Source organism: Trichechus manatus, unplaced genomic scaffold (assembly GCF_000243295.1).
Source record: "Trichechus manatus latirostris isolate Lorelei unplaced genomic scaffold, TriManLat1.0 scaffold00177, whole genome shotgun sequence".
NCBI lineage: Eukaryota > Metazoa > Chordata > Mammalia > Sirenia > Trichechidae > Trichechus > Trichechus manatus.
The window spans coordinates 2,177,031-2,199,891 of NW_004444113.1; the positions used below are offsets into that span (position 1 = coordinate 2,177,031).

Here is a 22,861-nt window from a genome sequence, read left to right on the forward strand (position 1 = left end):
AGAAGGAAGGCAAACAACTAGATTAGCAAAGCTGAAGAGTCATGGACATTATCTACAACAAAACTAGGTGATGAGCTGGTCCCCCCAAAACTCCAAATACAATGAGGATATTTAGAAATTATGTGTAACCCTGGCATCTTCTCAGCTGAGAAACAGTAGGTTGCAGAGCAATGCGTGACATTTTCCAAAAGAGATTCAAGTTCAAATCCTGGCTCTAAAAGCCAGCTATTCATATTGGAATACATTTATTAATTTACATGTGGAATATGTTTGTTAATCATTTGGGGCCCCAATTTTCTTAACGATAAAATAGGGTTAATAATATTTCTCTACAAATCAATGTCCCTTCTGAGTATAGATGTAAAACTCTCTTACCAAAATTTAGAAGATCAAATCCAATAACACATAAAGAAGATAATACATCATAACCACGTGGAGGTTATCCCAAGAATGCAAGGTTGGTTTAAGGTTTGAAAATAAATTGATATAATTCACATTTAACAGATAAAAAAAAAGAAACCCATGTGATCATCTTAATAGATGCAGAAAAGACATTTAACAAAATCCAACATGCATGCCTGATGAAATTATCATAAAACTAGGAACAAAAGGGAAGTTCCTTAACCTGAAAAATAGAATCTATGAAAAAACAACAGCTAACATAATATTTAACGGTGAAAGAATGAATACTTTCTCCCAAAGATCAAGAATCAGTCAACAATATCCACTCTCACCACTCTTATTCAGCATTGTCCTGGAGATTCTACCCAGTGCAATAAGGCAAGAAAAAGAAATAAAAGCGTTCATATTGGAAAGGGGAAGTAAAACTGTCCTTACTCACAGACAACATGATCATCTGTGTAGAAAATCCTAAGGATTCTCCAAAAAGGCCACTAGAATATAACAAGTGAGTTTAGTAAAGTTGCAGGTGAATATACAAAATCAATTGTATTTCTATATACTAGCAACAAACAGAAAGATTGAAGTTGTCAAGGACTTCATTTTACTTGGTTCCACAACCAACACCCATGGAAGCAGCGGTCAAGAAATCAAACGATGTATAGTGCAGTGGTTAAGAGCTCGGCTGCTAACCAAAAGGTCGGGAGTTTGAGTCCACCAGCCATTCCCTGGAAACCCTATGGGGGAGTTCTACTCTGTCCTAGGAGGTCTCTATGAGTCATAATCAACTCAACGGCAATAGGTTTTGGTTTTTGGTATGCATAACAAACATTCAGATGCCTCCTCCAGACATCTGAGCTTCCTCCAGCCTGCACAGCCCATCTGTGAGGCTTCCCCTGTGGTTCTCTGACTGCTGTTCCTAACCGAGTATCTTAGCGCCCCTCACCAAGGCCACTTGAGATGTTCATTTAAACTGGGTGTTTCCTCTTGACGCACAGTTTTTCACTCTTGTCTTGTTGTTAGCTGCCTTCAAGTCACCCCGATTCATGGGGACCCCATGCACAACAGAACGAGTCGCTGCCTGGTCCTGCACAATCCCTGTGATTGATTTCGGCTCAGACCATTGTGATCCACAGGGTTTTCATTGGCTGATGTTCAGAAGTAGATCGCCAGGCTTTTCCTCCTAGTCCATCTTAGTCTGGAAGCCCCTCTGAAACCTATTCAGCATCATAGCGACATGCAAGCCTCCACTGACAGGTGAGTGTTCCTGTGCACGAGCTGTTGGCCGGGAATCTCATCTGCGTCTATGGCATGGAAGGTGAGAATTCTACCACTGACCCACCAAAGCATGGTTCGTAAGCCTTGGAGTGTGTAAGAATGAGCTGGTGAAATGGTTAAAATGCAGATTCTGGGCCCCACCCCAAGTCAACTGGGAAGCTGTTGAAAGTAGAGTTTACTGTGCAAGACTGCTATACCTATGAAATGACTGTGAGCTGAACCTCAGGGGCCGGGGGCAGTGGGAGCTCTGTGGGGTGGGGGGGAAGGAAGTAAAGAAAGGTAGTCATCTGCACATGATCTCTGAGGAGGGTGCTTCCCCTGCTTTTGCTTCCACATGTAGAAAAGAAAGAGTTGAACATAAGGCCGAGGGCGATGGGAAAGCCAGCCAGGACAGCCTCTGTGTGGAAGTCTAGAAGCTAATTTCCAAAAGATGGCCCCCAACGAACAACTCCTCCCAGTATTGATGCCGTGTGTGATTCCCTCTTACACTGAATCTGGGCTGGCTCTGTGACTCCCATTGACCAATGGGCTGCAGAGGAAGGGAGTTAGCCTACTTCTGAGGCTGAGCCTTAAAGTATATGCAGCTCCTGCCTTTGATTCTTAGAATTCTCTTCTTCAGCTTAGCTGCCATGCTGTGAGGAAGCCAAAGCAGCCACATGGAGGTACCCAAATAAAGCAGTCCCAGCTGAGCTCCCAGCTGACAGCCAACTGGCCAGCCATGTGGATAAGGCCATTTTGGACCTTCTAGCATCTCACCCAGCACCAGCTGAAGCAGAACAACTGCCTGGTAAGCCCACAGAGTCATGAGAAATAATAAATTGTTATTGTTTTAAGTCACTGAGTCTTGGAATTGTTTGTTACACAGCAGCAGATAACCGAGGCAAGGCATTTCTCCCGGTGCTACTGTCACATCTAAATTCCAGGCTTCAGCAAAATCAGGGCGGTCATCCACCGTATCCCGATGCTTAGACCTATTTGTAAGACCATAATATTTTCATAAAGAGTGTGTTATTCTCAGGTACATGGCTATGATATTGCTTACTAGAAAAATAACTAGTTTTTCCTACTAACTTTCCAAATAACAATGCAAAATTGAAAAAATAATGAGAATTTGAAAGTTTCAATACATGTTTGATTGTGTTCAAACACATTTACCGCTGAGCACAAAATAAATGAAATAATAAATCTCTCCAACTCATAGCAATAATAATATATGGGAAGGCTCTGTATTGGACCATCCAGTCATTTCCACAGAGTTAGGAGGGACCTCCGTAGAAAGACATAATTACTATCTTCAGGTTGCCTGGTTCCCCATCCTTCTAATGAGTAAGGTATTTAAAGTCCCGAGCTGTTTATGTGACATTTCAATAAGTAATGCAGAGATTCGGCAACATTTCCATATTCCGCTTTTAAAGTCTGAATGCCTCTGCCTTAATCCCAGCTCATTGGCATTTATCACCGTTTGTTACACTAACAAGTAAGATTACGAGAATTCTAATGAAGGCTTCCAGTGAAAACGTCTGTGATTAAAATGCCATAATAACAGTTGCATGCATTTATGTGTCTGATTATCATAATCTATTTAGCACAAGGAAACACACAGACAGAAGGAGAAAAGCAAGCCCACTGATACTTCAACTAAAGGAGAGTTTGAAATGCGGGGGAGACAATGCAAATATGTAAATGTCTTTGTGTATTCTTTTCATGGCTTTCCTTTCTCATCCTGGATTTTTTTCCCCCTGTTTGCTAATGAGAAGACTCTGCCATCACATGTGGTCCCTGCTCCACCAGGCGGAGGTGCCTTTGGGGGCCATCTGCTGGGACCAGAATCCCAAACAATGCCACCCAGAAAGCGCTGGATATATTTGCAGCCACCTTTGACATCACGAAATAGAAGAAATGGTATCGCAAAGACTCCGGCCTTTGATGTGTTCGTTCTGAGCACTTAGTTCAGCTGTTACTCCATTAATGCAAGTCCTGGCTGAGCATGACCACGTTGTTCCCTGCCCTCTCCCTTCCCCCACAAACACCCCCCCCTGTCAACAAATTACTCGCAACCATGCCAGGCTTCTAAATGAGTCTCCCTCCGTCTCTCTGCTCCAGTCATTATTCTTAATTCTTAATAAAATGCTGGGTAGGAGACGGGTCAGCGTCTTCCATTTGGAAAGGGATTTTGAAGAACTTTTTTAAAAAAGTGAAACTGAATAGTTTACAAGCAGGATAACGGTGATGCCCCCATTTGGACAATAACTTGAAGAATTTGCTGGAAATCCCAAACGTGGTACTCAGGAGAACGGCGTGGGCATTTGTCAAAGGAGGAAATGATTTCTCAAAACGTAAACACACAGGTAGATGATCTCGCCTGAAAGAGAACAGTGGCCTGGGAAAATGTTCACGGAAAAGCTGAGGAGACTTTGTTGGGCGGATGTTTCACAGAACATCAGAAAAATACTAAACCTTTGGGTTTAGAGGAACCAACCGAAGACCGAAGACCGTCATGTGTGCTCTTGATTACAAAGAGGTTTTGTTTTTACGGAGTCCCTGGGTGATGCAAACAGTTAATGCACTCAGCTGCTAATAGAAAGGTTGGAGGTTTAAGTCCACCCAGAGACACCATGGAAGAAAGGCCTGGTGATATACTCCCGAAAAATCAGCCACCAAAAACCCTATGGAGCACAATTCTGTTCTGACACATGGGGTCACCATGAGTTGGGATTGACTCGATGGCAACTGGTGTTGTTTTTATTTTTCAATAAAAATTTCAAAGTATATTAAAAAAAATCCTGGAATATTCAGAAATAGGCAATATTTATAGCTAATATTTATTGTTATTGTACGATATTCCAGACCCTGTTCCTCGTGCCCTTCACGTGTCATTAAATCTGACTCTCATCATAAACTTATGGGCAAGACAGGACCACAGGCGAGGAAACTGGGACACAGAGAGGTTAAGCAGCTCGCCCAGCGGGGGTAATTTGCTGGTGTTGGCTGCCGCGGGGTCAGCTCCACTTGTGACCACCTTATGTGTAACAGAACAGAACCTTGCCCAGTTCTGCACCATCTTCTTGATTGTTGCTCTGTTTTTGTCCAGGGGATAATGTAGACAGTGAGAAAACCAGAATTCTAACCCAGGGAACCTGAACCCAGAGCCTGTTTTGAACAGGTCACTAAAATAAATTGCTTTCTCCATGGTTTAAGAACCATATGTCTTTGTGGAAAGCTATCCATCCCAGGAGAAACAATACAGGAGAGTGACTGACTCAGGCATGGCGATCCTGCAATATATGCTAGCTATAACCATTAATTCAGTAACAATAATGATAATAATAATAATTAGGATAATAATGATAATGGAGCCCTGGTGATGCAGTGGTTAAGAGCTCAGCTACTGACCAAAAGGGCGGCGGTTCGAATCCACGAGCCACTCCTTGAAAACCCTATACGGCCGTTCTACTCTGTCCTATAGGGTTGCTATGAGTTGGAATCGACTCGATGGCAGCGAACTTTTTTTTTTAATCATGGTAATAATATCATTATTCTTAGAAATCAATGTTATTTCCTCAACAACAAAAATAAATTATATCTATTAAAAAAAATACTGTTGTTTCTATTTGCACACATTTCCAACATACGTTGATATGCAGTTTTCAAGTTAAAAGATAGTAAGAGAAAGGAGGCCAGAGGGCTGCAAAGAGCTAAGAACAGTTTTTGCTACAAGCCACGCAGTCCATTGTCTGGCCCCAGCCCCACGCTTACCTGCACATATGTCAGAGGCTGGAAGGCAGCATGCTAAGCACCATATGCACAAAATAATCACAGGGGTAGGTGAAGGAGACAGCCTTCCCCTAATCTGACCAATTTAGCATTTGGGGAGTCCTCTGCCTGTGCCTGTCATGGGAATTTTTAAACAATGGATTGAAAGAGAAATTAGGGGAGGCAGACAATATTTTGGAATCAACCTAATAAACGTGCACAGCTGTGATGAAGATCATCTGCACAGTAAATGATGGGTCCTTCCTCGCGGATGAAAATAAATGTCAGCCTCCCCAGGGGCCTGTCCTCCGCTGGTGGCTCTGTGCCAGGGCAACCTCATCTACTTGCAGGATGCTTTCTACCATGCTGATGTACTGTTGTGCTTCCCTCCAGGCCCATGTCCCAACTGGCCGCGGGGTATCTCCACTGAGCATCTCCACTGGGTGTCCTGCAGGCATCTTAACAACTGAACGTGTCCAGAACACCAACGCTTCCTCATGAATTCTCCATCTCCTTGATGAGATGAGGTGATGCTCCCATCCATCAAGCCACCCAAGCAAGAAAGCTAACGAGATCCCAGAGAATTCCCCACGCCTCACTGTTCACATAGAGTCAGTCACCAAGGCTTGCAGATTTTAAGTTCTAAAAATGCCTTCCATCTGTCCCCTCTTCTCCATGTGCCTGCCACTGCCCAAGGTCGGGCCGTGTTAGGACTGAATTGTGTCCTCCAAAAAGATATGCTGAAAACCTAACCCCTGGTACCTGTGAGGAAACCCTGGCGGTGTAGTGGTTAAGAGCTTAGGCTGCTAACTAAAGGGTCGGCAGTTCGAATCCACCAGGAGCTCCTTAGAAACCCTATGGGGCAGTTCTACTCTGTCCTATAGGGTGGCCATGAGTCAGGATGGACTTGACAGCAATGCGTTTGGTTGTTTTTTTTATGTGGTACCTGTGAACACGGCCTTGTCTGGAAATAGGGTCTTTGAAGATATTCTCAGTTAGTTTGCCATAAGATCATACCAGACAGGGTGAGTACTTATCCAATCTTGGTGGTGCCCTTATAAAAGAGAAGGGACACAGAGAGACAGAGAAAAGACAGCCACGTGAAGATGCACCTACAAGCCAAGGAATGCCTGGGGTTACCAGAAGCTGGGAGAGACAAGAAAAGATTTTTCCCTAGGACTTCAGAGGGAGCATGGCTGACATCTTGATTGAGACTTCTAGCCTCCAGAACCGTGACATAATAACTTTCTGTTCTTGTAAGCCACCTGTTTGCAGTCTTTTGTTTTGGTTTCCCTAGGAAGCTAATACAGGCCCTTATCATCTCTCACCTGGATTACCGTAAGATCCTGCCCTTCCACATCTTCTACAACTCTAGGTATATAGACGGCTGCCGCTGAGGCAACTCCAACTTACGACTACTTTACATGAAACAGAATAAAGCATTGCCGGGTCTCGCATCATCCCCACCATCACCGCACATGTTCAAGTCCATTGTAGCAGCTGTTGAGGCAGTCCATCTCACTGAGGGTCTCCCTCGTCTTCCTTGACCCCCTTCACCAGACGTATGTCCTCCTCTAGTGAATGAGCTCTCCTGATGACGTGTCCAAAGCAAGCAAGACAGACAATGTTCTGTTACGGTTCATAAGGTCTACATTGGCTGATTTTCAGTGGTAGCTTGCCAGACCTTTCTTCCTAGTCTGTCTGAGCCTGGCAGCTCCACTGAAACTTGCCCGCCACGGGTGATCCTGCTGGTATATGAAATACCAGTGGCATAGCTTCCAGCGTCATAGCAACACACAAGCCACCACACGACAGCAAACTGACAGCGGCAAGACCCTGTATCTTCCAGATTTTCTAAAAAGAACTTCCATTATCAGGAAAAAAATGAATTATTTTGAAGAAAATCATGGTTGTCTCTTCTGGACTCGGGCAAGTCTTCTTGGCGGTGCTCCGTCTTTCGCTGAGTCTCCTCCCTCCTGTCTCGTTTTCCCATTTTCTGTTTCTCGCCTCAGTGTGAATTCTCCTCTTATGCGTCCTCTTTACAGGCTGACATTTCAGCAGGACAATCCAGCCGTACCTTGGTTTTGAGGTCACCCTTCTTGGTTTCCACATCCCACAGCTAACAGGCAATGGAATTACTGAAGAGCACAGAGCGCTTGAACGGGGTGGTGAGTGGGGATTTGTACCTGGTCCGGGAACAATGAGACCCATTTTGAAACAGAAACCTTGACTTCTGTGCTTTGATGTGACGTTGTCAAGTCGGCCCTGACTCATGGGGACCTCACACACAGCAGAACAACACACTGCCCGGTCCTGTGCCATCCTACGATTGACTGCAGATAGGACCACTGGGATCCAGCTGGCTGAGTTTCAGAAGTGGATCACCAGGTCTTTCTTCCTAGTCCTTTTTAGTCTGGAAGCTCTGCTGAAACCTGTTCAGCATCATAGCAACACATAAGCCTCCACTGACAGATGGGTGGTGGCTGCACAGGAGGTACATTTGCAGGATAAGAATTCTGCCACAGAATCACCAATGCCCATTCTTCGATAAGCACATCAGAATTCAGTGGTTTTTATCCTAATTCAGCAACTGAGAAACTCTCTGTTTCCCCTCCCAGGGAGGTCATGCAGACACGTGTATCCCGCCCCCATCCATCTGCACTCCCACCTCAGGCTTTGCCAGGCAGGTGGCACCTCATGCTGGCTGACCTCCAGACCTCTAGGCCCCAGCAAGGGCCAGCAGGCATGTGCTCAGAGAGCGGAGGCCGGATCCTGGCCCCTGAGAGAAAGAATCAGACGCATGGGGCAGGGCGTGGGGCAGGGCGTGGGGCAGGGCGTGGGGCAGGGCGTGGGGCAGGGCTGAGCAGGCTCTGCAGAGCCCTGAGCACCTCCAGGTCCAACCCCGGAAACCCTCTCCATTGAGCCTTTCAGAATGTGCACGTCTCCCCTTTGCAGGGTTCTGGAGCTCTGAAAACCCCAGCCGACCTCACCCCTGCCCAACCCAGAGAGATGGGGACCCCTGCTGGGCTGCAGTATCCCTCAGGGCCCCAAGAAGAGATACCACACCCAAGTTAGGATACTTTGCTACTACGACCACCAGTTGGTGTTGAGTCGACTGTGACTCGTGGCGACCCCGTGTGTGTCAGAGTCGATTTGTGCTCTATAGGGTTTTCAGTAGCGAGTATTTTGGAAGCAGATCATCAAGCCTTTCTTCTGAGGTGCCTCTGGATGGAATGGAACCTCCAATCTTTTGGTTAGCAGCTGAGCGCATTAACTGTCTGCACCACCCAGGACAGGACACTTTGAGGAGGGGTAATTTAGAACATGGGAGGTCAGGGGGAACCCCAGAAGATCACGCAGGAACCCGGAGCTAACAGCATCAGAGCTGTCCCTGCCCTTTGGCCCAAAAGGACAGGGGGAGGGAGAGGTTGCCAGAACCCAGAGGAAAGAGAGTGGTACAGAACAGGCTGCCTCAGGAGGAGCCAAACCAAAAAAAAAAAAGTTGCTGTCGAGTCGATCCTGACTCATGCTGACCCCATGTGTTACAGAGTACAATTGGTCCATAGGGTTTTCTTGACTGCAATCTTTGCAGAAGTGGATCGCCAGGCCTTTCTTCTGTGGCACCACTGGGTAAGTTCAAACCGCCAACCTTTTAATTAGTAGCCAAATGCCAACAACTTGAGCCACCCAGGGACCTTTAGAAGGGAGAGTGCCCTACTATTGAGGGACACAGCCAGCCCAAGAAGACCTCACAGCGGGAAGCCAGTGACGTAACACCTTAGTTTCTTCCCTACCACTGTTATTGTTAGGTGCCATCAAGTCGGTTCCGACTCATAGCGACCCCGTGTACAACAGAATGAAACGCTGCCTGGTCCTGCGCCATCCTCACAATTGTTATGCTTGAGCCCATTGTTGCAGCCACTGTGTCAATCCATCTCATGGAGGGTCTTTCTCTTTTTCAACGACCCTCTTACCTTATCAAGCATGATGTCCTTCTCCAGGGGTTGGTCCCTCCTGATGACATGTTCAAAGTAAGCAAGACGAAGTCTAGTCATCCTTGCTTCCAAGGAGCATTCTGGTTGTGCTTCTTCCAAGACAGATTTGTTTGTTCTTCTGACAGCCCATAGTCCATTCACTATTCTTCTCCAACACCAGAAATGGAACCATACGGGGAGGGTAGCTGCGTAACATGGTCCTATCTTGTGAGCCTACAGGCTTGTTATGATTCTACCCTAGGTATTAGTTAGGGTTCAGACTCAATTGATGTCAAAAAGACGTCAGGAACGAGGCCACAAAGGAGGCTGGGAAATGTAGTTCTTCCTCTGGGCAGCCATGTGCCCAAGCAAAAGTCCCATCACTCTCCAGGAAGTGGAGCAGATAGAGAGGAACAGCCGGCAGTGTTGGCCATCCTGCCATGTGACCTGGGGGCAGCGGGCTAATCACACAGGCCCTACTCTAACCAGCTGACAGGGCTGCTGAGTGAATCAAAAGAAATTGTAGTAATAATTACAACGGCAATTACTCTTGTTAGCAATGTGCGAGAGCAGAGGCTGTCTGTTCTGGTCACTCTTGGGCCCCCCGCTCCCGGGACAGCGCATGGCACATGAAAGAAGTGCAATAAATACTTATTGAATTACATGCTCAAAACGTAAACGTTCCTCAGCAGATGTGATACACTGAAGTGCTTGGATCATTCTACCCAACTACTTGGAGAAAGCATTGCTATATCTTTGGGAGGATTTGAAATGGTAGCAGATATTGAAATCTATTATAATTGGTAGTTCTGAGAGGGAAAATGACATTTTATTGTCCTGCCCTATAGGCTCACAGCAATCAGTCCTGTCACCTCTTCCAACATCTGAGTGAGAGCTCATTTTTACTCTGGACTCAGAAGGGTGAAAGCTGAGCGTTTAAGCTAGCTGTCAGCCAGGGAGCCTATCTTATACATTGGAGCACACAGTGGGACAATGTTTAGGTGACAATTTGGCAACAGCTCTCAAAAATTAAAACGCACAGGCTATCTGACCCAGTGATACTAATTCTAGGGATCTATTCTGCTAACCCACTAGCAGCTCCATGGGCAAAAAGACCTGGCAATCTGCTTTCATAAAGATGACAGCTTTAGAAACCCTGTGGGGCAGTTCCACTCTGTCATATAGGGTCGCTATGAGTCGGAATCGACTCGAGGGCACACCACAATAGCAACCATCCTTCTGATACTCTCACACGTGCTACAAACGACATTTTACAAGGCTGTTCACTGCAGCATCGTTTGTGGTAGTGAAAGGCTGGAAACAACTTCAGTGTCTTTCAACCGGGGACCAACTAAAGAAATGATGATACATTCATGTAACAGGAAGATGTTTGTTTTAAAGGAGGAATACACTGACATTGCTAAGGAATGATCTCCAAGATATTAACTGGAAAAAGCGAAAGGGACAACTGTACGTATAGGATGTTACCATTTGTATTATATATATATATAGACATACACATGTATATAACTGCTTGTATTTGCATAGAATATCTCTGGAAGGATTGACAGAAGATGGTAACCGAGCAAGAGAGCTGGGTGACTGGGGGAAAGGAATGAAAAGCAACTTTTCATTATTTGCTGTTTACATTTTGAATTTTGAACTATGTGAATTTAATACCTCTTCAAAAATAAAATAGTATTAGCTAATTAGCTTCATCTAGTAGTTTTCCATTTATTCTTTAAAGTGTACCTACCTATACCCCTGTGACTTTGGTTTTGTCAGCTGCTTAGAGTAGGGCTTATGTGATTAACCCCCTGCCCCCCAGGTCGCATGGCAGGAAGGTAAACACTGCTGGCTATTCCTCGCTGTCTGTTCCACTTCCTGTAGAGTACCATATCTTTTTGCAAATAATGTGCACATTATACTTTTTTGCCAACTACGCAACCCGCCGTTATTTTCGTAAGCCCATTATGCCAATTTTTTTTTACATGTTTCTGACTTCAATTGACACTAAGAAGACATAATTAAACTGTGAAATAAGCAGACCTGACATAATCTAATGGTTTCACTTAAGACGATCTGATAAGGTTTTTGTATTCAACTGCTGAGCTAATGCGCTAAAATTGTCAACTTAAATTAATAGAAACAAACCAAGTTTCAATTGTTTATTTTCCAGTTACTGGGGGACTACCTACTGCACTTGATCCATGACTTCTTGACCATGGCTTAAACCTTTGTTATACAATTATGATCAAAAGTAACATTTTCGGACTATTTTTATACACGTAAGCAGGAGATTAAAGAAGATGAACAGAAGGAAAGGAAATGAACAGAATGATGTTATTTACCTGAAATACGGGAGGAGGGGTGAATGAGGCCAAAATTCACCTCTGGGAATGTCACGAGACATTCTATGCCAGAATCGTTTCACTTAATTTCATCATTTCTACTCGTTATATGCGTGGCACATTATTTACGTGGGCGCTTAACTTGTGAAAAATACCGGTAATAGAACTTTTGGCTGGGCACATGGTCACAGACAGTAAGGACTATATTTCCCAGGCTCCTTTGTGACTAGGTTCTACCTAGTGGGATGTAAATGTGGTGTATACCACTTTCAGAAGGCATCCTTCAAGCAAGAAGTATGTCTCTGTGATTGCCCTCCAGATAGAACAGAAGAATTACTACTGTTCTGCAATTACAATAAGAAAAAGCAACTCACCTGCAAGTTTCAGGTGGTGGCTAAGAGTACCATGTGGGGACACCTTGGAAAAGCTTACACAGATTGTGTGGGAAGCACTTTGATCTCTGGTCATCTGGGGCTGAGGGTGTGCGCTCTTCTCTGTGACTGGTGGAAGAAGGACAAGCACCCTCAGGGCCAGGGGTGCTGTCTTAGGCTGGGTTCTCTAGAGAAGCAAAACCAGTAAAGCAATGAATATATACAGAGAGAGTGTTATATAAGGAAATGGCTCATGTGGTTGCAGAGGCTGGAATTTCCCAAGTCCGTGGGTCAGGATAGAGGCTTCTCCTGATTCATGTAGCCTCAGCGTCTGGCAAACCCAAGATCGGCAGGTCAGAGAGCAGGGCTCTTACTCACAGACTTCGAAGAGACATGAATCCCAAGACTGGCAAGCAAGACCGCAGGTAAGCTACTAGCTCAAGTCTGGAGGGCAGATGAACAGGAGCCAGCTGCAGGATCCAGCACGAGAAAAGGCCCCCAAGCCTTGTCAGACTATCCACTCATATTCAGTAAAGGCCACACGCCCAAGGAAACTCCCTTTTCAACTGATTGGCTACTCCCAGCAGATCCCATCATGGAGGTGATCACATAATATCGAATCTCATCATGGAAGTTATCACAACATCATACAACTGCCAAACGACTGAGAATCATGGCCCAGCCAAGATGACACACAACCTTGACCATCACGGGTTCCCAGACTCTGATGCTGGGTGCTCACTTTTTTGAAGTAGTGGGTATTTGCTCTCATTTTGATGAAGGAGAGGCTTTCCCTGTACCTCTGATTGCTCTGGAGAGGCAGAGTGTTTGAGGATTGTAAATATGTGTACTGCAGGCGTGCTGGTATGTGTGGATGGGTGGGTGTGTTTGCAGGTTTAGGAGAGGATATTTATTCAATGAAAAAAGAAAAAAACAAGATGCAAAACATACACAGAGTATGCTACCACTTGCATAAGAAAGAAGAGCAAGAGCACAAGTAAGGTACCTTCAAACACGTAAGTTGTGCGTGCAAAGACTATTTCTGGAATACACGAGAAACTAGAGGAGTGGTTGGCTCTGGGGACTCGGGCAAAGGGAACTAGTTGTATCACGGAGATTTAGCCAAATACCTTTCGTACCATTTGAGTTTTATTTTAAGCACGTGCTACACAGTACCTGTTCAAAACAGGATTTAAAGAAGAGGGAATTCTAGTTAATAGAATGTGGTTTCCTTTTTAATGGAAACTGCAAATACTGCCTGAACAGAACAGCCGCTTTGCTTAGCCAAGTGTCTTAGATTCAACCTGGAAGGAGACGATTTTTTTGGCTGGAAGTAGGGCCAGAAAAAGAGAAATTGAATGTCTCAAACTCCTGCATCTTTCAAAATCACAGAGCTCGAGTTCTGCCCTGGTCATAGGCCCAGCCTTGGAATGTTCTGTTCACACCCTGAACATCCTCCTGGGAGCCAATTCAAGTCACTTACAGACCCGTGGGGTCAGCTTCCCCTGCACAGTTGACTCTCCTTTGAGCAAGCAGGAACGAGTCCTTCCACCAGACCTGCCAGGAGAGACGCTGTCCTCCCAACGCAACACACACAGTGGAAACACATTTTTGCAGGCGCTGGCTTTTCCGGGCTGGACAGGCCTGGGGCAAAGGAGGTGAGGGCCAAAGGGGATTGGTGTGGCCTGTACTGTTAAAACATGTCAGGTGGGACTGGTATCGACGTAGAACGACATCCAAGAGACGCTGAGAAATGAAAAGAACTGGTTACAAAGCCTGTATACTGTGGGTTGGGAGGGACAGTTCTCCAAAATCTTGACAGTGGCTTGGGGAGGAGAGTGTTACAGATGACCTCTGCTCTCTATAGTACTTCAGTTCTGTTTTGTTCTTACGGTGGACATGTATCTTTTGTTATGCTTACTGAATTTTATTTAACAGATGGTCAAGGGAGCAGGGTAAGGACTATTCAGATGCCTGGAAGGGGTTGTGGAATCCAGAGGACACAGCCTTGTAAGCCCCAGAAGGGGTCTGTTTCTGGGCTGGAAGAGCCAAGGATGGTGTGGAGGAGAGAAACATGCCAGAGACGGAGCATCAGAAAGACACAGAGCAGAGCCCCCGGGACTCCAGTGTGTCACCAACTGCCTGGGGACCTTGTTTATGTAGATTCTCCTTCAGGGGTCTGGAGTGGCCCCGAGGTTCTTTCTGCCTTTCTAACAGGCTCCCACATAACCTCAGCCAGTCTGGAGCCCCAAGGATCTGGAAAGAGACAGACAGGAGCACAGAAATATGGTTTTTACTATTTGTTGCGTACTGTGGAGCCGATTCCGGCTCCTAGCGACTCCATGTGACGGAGCAGAAGTGCCCCATAGGGGTTTCTTGGCTGAAATCTTTGCGGAAGCAGACTGCCAGGTCTTTCTGCCAAAGAGCGGCTGGATGGGTTTGAACCGCTAGCCTTTTGGTTAGCAGCCTAGCACTTAACCTTTGCCCCACCACGGCGCCTTATGATTTGTATAAACAGTCAAAATGAAAAATAAAATTCCGACATGTGTCTTGGAGGAGAGTGAGAAAGAAAGAGAAGGGAAGGGCGAGAGAGTGACAGAAGCGGGAGGAAGAGAGCGCTAGAGCGCGAGAAGGCAAGATAAAGAGGAAAGGTGGAAGCCGGAGCGCGCGCCCAGCCTCTTGGCTTTTCCCAAACCCAATCTGTGGCCCGGCTCTGCCGGGTGGCCCCTAACCTGGCGGCAGCTGCGCGCCGCGGGCCCCGCGCGGTGGCGGATTGCGGAGCCGGACCACACCCACTAGGCCAGGTCCCAACTTCTCCGCGCGCTCAGCTACAGCGCGCGGCCCGGAGCTCGGGCGCTGGAGACTCTCCAGAGGGGCCCGCGGAGGCCCGCCCGTTGTGCAGTCGGCCGAGCTGGCGAGGGCGCGGACACTGCAGGGCCCTGCCCGGCTCCCCGGCCGCGCCCTGGCCCGGTGCGCTTCTCCTTTCCCGCGGGCCCGGCGCGGCCACGAAGCCGGTGAGCAGCCACCCGAGCCCATCTCGGCCCCACGGAACCCGGATGCAGGACTCGGCCTCAGGCGGAGAGCAGACGGGTCCTTCCGGGCTCTGCAGAGCCCGGCAGTCACTCACTCGTGTCGGTCCGTACCCGAGTAACCGAGGGGCATCCCGAGGACGTGGCGCCGCACTTTTCGGAGCGGCCTGTTAGACTTGGGGTGGGGGAGGCGGAGGTCTGTCTCCCCGTGTCCATTTGGCTGGAACCAGCAGCCACGGGCCTTGTCCGGCACTTTGGAAACTGGTTGAACTAGGGAGGAACATTGTCCTTTTGACGCGACTGCTCTTTTGTGACGGTTGGGAACGCCAGTAAGACTCTTATCACCAGCACTTGCTGAAGACTTGGTGGCGCAGTGGTTAAGCGCTTGGCTGCTAACCGAAAGGTTGGCGGTTTGAACCCAACAGCCGCTCTGCGGGAGAAAGACCTGGTGATCTGCTTTCCTAAATATTACAGCCAAGAAAATCCAATGAGGCGGTTCTTCTCCGTCACGTGGGGTCCCTAGGAGTCGGAATCGGCTCCACGGCACCCCATAACATGGAGCCCTTCCCGGCCTGTCCCTGCTCTGGGTCCTGGGGTGCAAAGCGGGTTCAGACGCAGTGTCAACTCTGAAGGCGCTGCCTGGGTAGCGAGGGAGCCAGACCTTTGCAAGAGAGCGTGGCGAGCCCTGGGGGCGGGGGCTGTCGGTGCTACTGGGGGCTACGAGGAGCCGTGGGGAGGTCTTCCACGCAGGGTGAAGCGTGGGTTGGCCCCTGAAAGATTAGTGCAAGACACACTGGTGGACCGGAGGAAGGGCGGGGAGGTGAGGTAAGCGCGTGGGCGAAGACGGGGTACACGGGGTAGGCACAGCGCCCACCGGTTGCTTCAGGTCCCGAGAATTCCACAGGTGGAGTGGGGCTGGGATGCCAGGCCGGCAGAGGTCAGGTCAGGACCCCGCAGGCCGCGCTAGCGGGCTCAGAGTTGATCCTGATGGAGACGGGGAGACGCCATCTGCTGCTTATTATAAACATAGTGGCGAGGGCGCTAAATGAAGCATCGTCTCCCGCAGAGATAGCAAGGCCGGCGGGCCACCGGTTGCCCGGAGCGACTGTCCTTCCGCACGTGGAGGTGAGCGGCTCCACGTCCTCCAGGTGTGCAACCCCCCGGGCCACCCGGCAGCGGTGCGTCGTGCCGGGAGCCCGCGCAAGTCCTGTCCCCCGGGAACCAGCGGCGCAGAGAAATTGTCGCCTGTTTGCGGCTGGAATGGGTCTCTCCCGCAGTGGACCGCCGCGTCCTCCTACCGACAGTCCCTCGAGGCAGCCAGGGGCTGTGGTAGCCCCCACGCCGGTTTGGGTTTTTCGGTTCCTCTGTGTCCCAGCCACCCAGGAACCGAACGGAACGCGCCCGCAACAGGACCAACCAGCCAGGGACACCCCCACAGGCGTCCTGCGACCTTCTCACCTCGCACCTCCACCCTCTGATGAGAGGGTGTCGGCGGGTGGAGACCTCTGGGCAGAGAGCGTAGGCTCCGCGAGCGCACCCAGTGCGCGGAGTGTCCCCAAGGCTGTGTGTGTGGTGGGCGAAGTGAGGGGTGGGACAGAGCCACGGAGGCCTCTGGACTTGGGATCCCGTGGACGGGAGATTGAACATCCCCCCTCCACCGTGACCCCCTCAGTATTCGTATCTGTGAAATGGGAACCCCCTGCCTCCCTCGTCACATCAAAGGGCTGCTGAGAGGACTGGATGAGGTAACCTTTTGTAAGTCGAGCTCAATAAAAGTTAACTCCTATCTCCCTCGTCCCACCCCCAAGGTCCTCAGTCTGCGAGTTTGGGGTTCAGGTTAATGTCAATGACGCTGATCAGCCTGGAGGGGCAGGTGGCCGGCAGCATCTTCCTGGGAGGGGAGGGTGATCAAGACAGAGGGAGGCCTGTGGGGCGAGGTGTTGGTTTTGGTTGGTTGCTTTTTGTTCGTCTGCTGTTTTCCTTTAGCCTCTGGCATGGCACCCCTCCCCCAAGCTCCGGTTGTTCCTCTGGGCCTCTCCCTGGGCCCAGGCTCTTCTGGCACCCAAACCCGAGCCAGGCCAGAATAGGGGCTCCTGGAGCCTCAGCGCCTCAGTCATCCAAACGGTCTGTGAGCAGAAGGAAAGATCACAGGAGGAGCATGGCATTCGGCCCTACCCCCCCACCCCAATCTGGAAGCCAACTTACTTAGAGCCCACAGAGAGCCTCTAGGGACCCATTTTTAAAGATGAGAACCTGAGGCCAAGAGGGATAACCAGCCATCTCTAAGTTCCGGCGGTCCACAGTCCTCCACCGCCTCCCGGTGGACCCTGTCCCCAGCACCTGCTGTGCCTCCTGGCCCCGCCCCTCTGCTGGAGACCTTGGGCATGCCGACACCTACATCTCTGTGGGCATCATTTTCCCCGTCTGTGAAATGGGGTGAGTAATGCCTCTCTGCTACACCGGTGATAGATTAAATGAGATGACTTGTGTCAAGACTTGCTAGTGACTGGCACAGCTTAGGTCACCTTTCAGTGGTCACAGCTGTCATTAGATGGAAGTCATCAGCCCTGTTCATTCTAATCTCCCACCCGTTGAGCAATCCAGATTAGAGATCTCACGTTTTACTTCAAGGTACAGCAAGGAAGTGCAGGAACCTTCACCCACGATTACATGCACTTTACCAGCCATGCTGCACACCAGCTCACGTGCACATTTGCATGTGTGTGCATTCAGAAGCGTCTACCAAACCCTCGCCACGTGCCAGGCCCTGTGCTTGGTGCTGAGGCCCCCAGGACACCAGGATGACCCTGGTGGGCTCCAGGATGACCCTGGTGGGCTCCAGGTTGACCCTGGTCAGCTCCAGGAGCCGAGCCTCGTGAGGAAGACAGATGCCATTTGTTTCCTGAGTTCTGCCTTCTGAGAGGTCTTAGCGGGCACATTTGGGCGCGAAACGCTGCCACTCCGCGTCCCCCTGGTTTCCGGACCAGGAGAGATGGCTGAAATGCCTTTTTCTTTTCTTTCTTTCGCTGTGCCGGGAGCCTCGCCTCCCAGCGCCAGCACTGACGGCTCTGCGCAAAGACGCGGCTCTTCTTGGCAGCCGGGCCGAGGAACCGGGGAAAGGAGAGGCGAGAACGGGAAGAAAGGCCAGGGAGGGACTCGAGAAGCGGTGGGGGGTCCGCGCCCGGGAGCTTCGAGCGAGCCCGCCCCGGCCCGTTTGGCAGAAGCTCCTCCCGGGCCGCCAGGCGACCGAGCAAAAGCTGGTCCCGACACGCACCCGGCCCTTTGTGGGAGGGAAACACAAAGCAAGGGAAAGACACGTCTTCCGCTTTGACGGAGGAGGCCAACTGAGCCCGGACGCCGGGGCCAGCCAGGAACCCCCTGGAGCTAGGGCAGATTAGTCTGGGCGAGTGAGCGCTCAACTCCGCGGGAAGAGGCTGCGGCCCAGGGGCGCGCGCGGGTGGGAATCTCAGCGCCGGGGCGGGCCCAGGACGTGCACGCCGGCCACAAGGCACAGGTCGGGGCAAAACGCACCGGGCGGACCCCGGGACGTGCACGCTGGACGCGGGGCGCAGGTCCTGGGACACACGAGGGCAGGCGCCGGCGCCCAGATTCGAGTTTCTGATTATTCTCAATTTCCGGGAAATTTAGCTCAGGGCAAAAACCTCGAAGATACAGCGCGACATGTCCAGCGTCCAGTTTGCTCCTGGGCTAGAAGAGCCACTCCCACCCCCTCCCCCAGCAACTCTCTGGCAAGAGAGGGTGTTGGGAAGTGCAACTCGGAGCTGCCAGCCGGAGTCCCCGGGCGTGGGGCGTGCGGACCGCGAGGTGCCGCTGCACAGCCCCAGAACTGTCACTGCCGCCGCCACTCGGTGGCGCGGGTCTGGGGCCTGGAGCGTCCAGATGGACGTCCACTCGGAAACCTGGCGAGAAGCCCGCTCTTCTGCCTCCGGACTCTGGGTTCCCGGGCTCTAGAATCGCCCGGTGCGGAGACCGGCCCCTCAAACTTCGCCCCCGCCTCCAACTCTAGTTATTGGAGCGCGCGCGTAATGCACCCCAGACTGCATTCTCCCGCGCACGGTCGGATGCAGGGAGGACACCGGTGGGAAGCAACGTAAGAATGAACCAGGGCTCTGGGACAGGTGCCGGCGGCTGGACTAACCTCGCTGTCTTCTACCCAAGGGCGCGCTCGTTGCGCCCGCTTGTGTTCATTAGATACACTCGCGGGCTCACAACTCCACGCCCCGGCTCGGGTACGCACAGCGCACACCCCACGCAAGTCCTCAATGCGGGTGGCTGTAGAGGCCCAAAGGGGCGATCCTCAAATACTCGCGCTTTCTCTGCTCCCCACCCCCGCCCTCGCGTTCGTCTCTGTGACAGATTCTCCTAATTGAACGGCTCTGGGTCAGCCGCGTAGCGGTTGGACGACATATCACCACGCTTCAGTTCTTAATGTTTTAAATACATATTTAACGGATGGCTGCAGAGCCAGCTGGAAAACACGAGGGTTGAGAAATAATTCTCCAGAAGGCACGCGACCGGGAGAGGGCGAGAGCCTTCTGGGCTTTCCAGCGAACGCGGCAGAGGGAGACTTACCCCGGCACTGGGGCAATAAAGTGGATTTGTTTGTGTATCTGTTTTATCTTGTAATTTTGCCACTCGAAAGCGGAACGCTTCTGTTTATTTGCTGGTTTGCTCGCTTTTAAAATCGCGCACGCAAATGAAAAGTTGGGAAACAGCGGCCAGAGGCGCCAACGATCCCAGCCCGGGAGGGAGAGCAGGGCGCGCCCGCGTGGCCGCTCGCGGCCGGGATCCGCAGGAACTCCTGTCACCCAAACCTACAGATGTGAGAAATTCCGCTCCGGGAAAAAGTCAGGAGTTAGGGAGACAGACGGCAGCCTGGAGCGCAAGGGCCAGCCAAGGCGCGCCTCTGCAGTCCAGGTAGAGGCGCGCTGGAAACGGTGGGCCACTTTTTCTGAGGCTTGCTGCAGAGACCGTCTCTTGATTTTTCCCATCCGTAAAATGGGTGAGTGCATTGGTACCTCTGAACTACCTCAGCTGGTCGCTTCTCCCGATCTAGTTTAATTCCTTCTGGTCAAAGGTTTTCAGGTTTCCGTGTTCCAGTGGTTAGGTCTCGCCGTCTGGTCCACGGCGCCGGCGCCGGGAAGACTTTGTCCAGGCCTGACACCTCTCTTTGCAGACACACCAGAGTTGCCCCCTACCCCATGGTCGTGGTGACACCTAGGAAGATGACGCTGCAAAGTCCATCATCCGGCTCCCGCGCTAATAAATGGAGAGGGGTGTTGAACTCCGGCTCATCCTGCCCTCCCCTGTGTTAGCACGACTACCGTGTGGAAGTAACGCGTCCCCACGCCTACACCATCCTCAGTTCTACGAAGAGTTGTGATTTCTTTCTAAACTGTCGGTTCTGGAGCTGGTCCCTCTCCTTCCTTGCCCGACCCCTGCCCCCACAGGCCCTGCCCCCAGCTGAGGGCTCTCCTGGCTGCCCGCGGAGCTGCCGGAGCCGCCCGCTCCTGAGCGCAAAGAAAACGCGAGCTTTGTGCCTGGTTATTGTTTACACTGGGGGCCAAAAATGCCCACGTATTGATGAAACCCATGAGACGGGGACAGGCGGCGGGCACCTCGAGAGAGGGACAGAGCGCGAGGAGACTCCCGCCTGAGCTCCTGGGCCGCCAAGGTTATCCGCGGGCTGCGCTGACTGTTAGGTTTGTTTGATGAGCAGGAGCCCCCAGCCCACCCCAATCTCCAGTCTGACTCCGTGGTGACTGCATTCTTCTAGACTTTTGACAACCTCCCCTCTCTCCCTCGGTCCCCACCGCGCTCAGCCCGGGCCTCTTCGCCTGCGAGCCCGCCCTCCCCCTCCTCTTCGCCTCTGGCTCTCCCTCCCCGGGTCCCTCCTCCAGTCCCTCCCCAAGAATCTCACGGCCGCGGGCGCCCATTGGTCGTGCGCGGGCTGGAGGCGTGTGCCGGGCCGGGAGCGTTTCATTCAACGGAATTAGCCCAGATGACATCAGCTTCCCTGTCCCCCCGGCGGGCCCAGCTCCTTGGCGCGGCGGCCCCTCCAGCACAAGCACATTGTTCCCCGCCCCGCCCTGACCGCCGCCACCGCCACCGGGCTATAAAAACCCTCCGAGCCAGGAAAGGTGAGGCTGCTTCTTACAGACCGACGCGGCCCCAGCGCCCCGGGCCACTTCTCCGCTGCGGCTTTTCGGAGAGAGCTCTTGGAATTGCATCCACAGTAAGTGTCCCCGCCCCTCAGCAACTCGGCCTGGAACCCAGGGACAGACGCTCTCCAACTCGGCTGCGACCTGGATGCTCGGTTGTAGGAGCCCCGATCCCGCCCCTGCCCGCCAGTTCCCCAGAGCCACCTCGCCGCCTCGACCCTCCCCACACTCCCCGCAGCATCCTCTCCGCCCAAAAGCGAGAAGTCTGGGCCACAAGAGCTCCCTCTGCCCAAACCTCTGCCAGCCGGCGAGGTCCCCTCGGCCCCGGGGACGCCGCACACGGAACCCGGGCGCCACGCGGGCGCAGGGGGCGTATGTGCGTGCGTGTGTTTGCTGCGCGGTGTCGACGGAGATGAGGTGGATGCGTTTGCGGAACCACAGAAATACTTCCCTATTTCGATCTCCACCCTCCCCAAAGAAAAGCCCTCACTTGCCACTCGTTTCTGCCAGCCCTGGAAACCCAGCCTCCCCATTCCCAACCGAAGGCACAAACCTCCCGGACGCCGCCCTCGCAGCCCCAGATTGTAAGGGCCACCCAGTGCTCCCTAAACTCAAACAACCTGTGGATGGGAGCAGAGGGGAGGTGGTAGGGAGAGAGAGAGATTAGTTGGGGGTACTTGCGTGTCGCTAGCTGGAAGGCCAGAGATAGCAGCGAGGTGGACGCGGTGTGGCCCGCCACCCGCGCCTGGCTGCGGCGCTGCGATGCAGACGGGAGCAGCGAGCTTTCTCTCGCACGGGCTTAGTGTCTCTCTCTGTCTCTCTGTCTCTCTCTCTCTTTAGCTCTCGCTTCCCTTCCTCTCCGTAGGAGGCGCGCGCGGCAGCTCCGCAGACCGAGGAAGGGAGGACGCTGCCGAGCTACCGCCTGGGGCCATGGACTCGGACGCCAGCTTGGTGTCTAGCCGCCTGTCGTCGCCGGAGCCCGACGACCTTTTCCTGCCATCCCGGAGCAAGGGCGGCGGCGGCGGCTTCTCGGGGGGCACCGTGTCCTCATCTACACCGAGCGACTGCCCGCCTGAGCTGAGCGCCGAGCTGCGCGGCGCCACGGGCGCGGCAGGCGCGCACCCTGGGGACAAGTTGGGCGGCGGCGGCTCCAAGTCCTCCTCGTCCAGCACCTCGTCGTCCACGTCGTCGGCGGCCGCGTCGTCCACCAAGAAGGACAAGAAGCAGATGACGGAGCCCGAGCTGCAGCAGCTGCGCCTCAAGATCAACAGCCGCGAGCGCAAGCGCATGCACGACCTCAACATCGCCATGGACGGGCTGCGCGAGGTCATGCCCTACGCTCACGGCCCGTCGGTGCGCAAGCTCTCCAAGATCGCCACACTGCTCCTGGCGCGCAACTACATCCTCATGCTCACCAACTCGCTGGAGGAGATGAAGAGGCTGGTGAGCGAGATCTACGGCGGCCACCACGCGGGCTTCCACCCGTCGGCCTGCGGCAGCCTGGCGCACTCTGCGCCCCTGCCC

The 22,861-nt window shown here is 51.8% G+C and overlaps 1 protein-coding gene across 1 annotated transcript in view; it reads left to right on the forward strand.

The window, feature by feature from the left end:
* Positions 1-21,857: 21,857 nt before the first annotated feature.
* OLIG2 (oligodendrocyte transcription factor 2) overlaps positions 21,858-22,861 on the forward strand; it is a 1,372-nt gene continuing 368 nt past the window's right edge. Inside the window, 2 exon segments of the mRNA XM_023741296.1 lie at positions 21,858-21,921; positions 22,203-22,859. Coding sequence (XP_023597064.1) covers positions 22,268-22,859 — 592 coding nt within the window. The 5' untranslated portion in view covers positions 21,858-21,921; positions 22,203-22,267.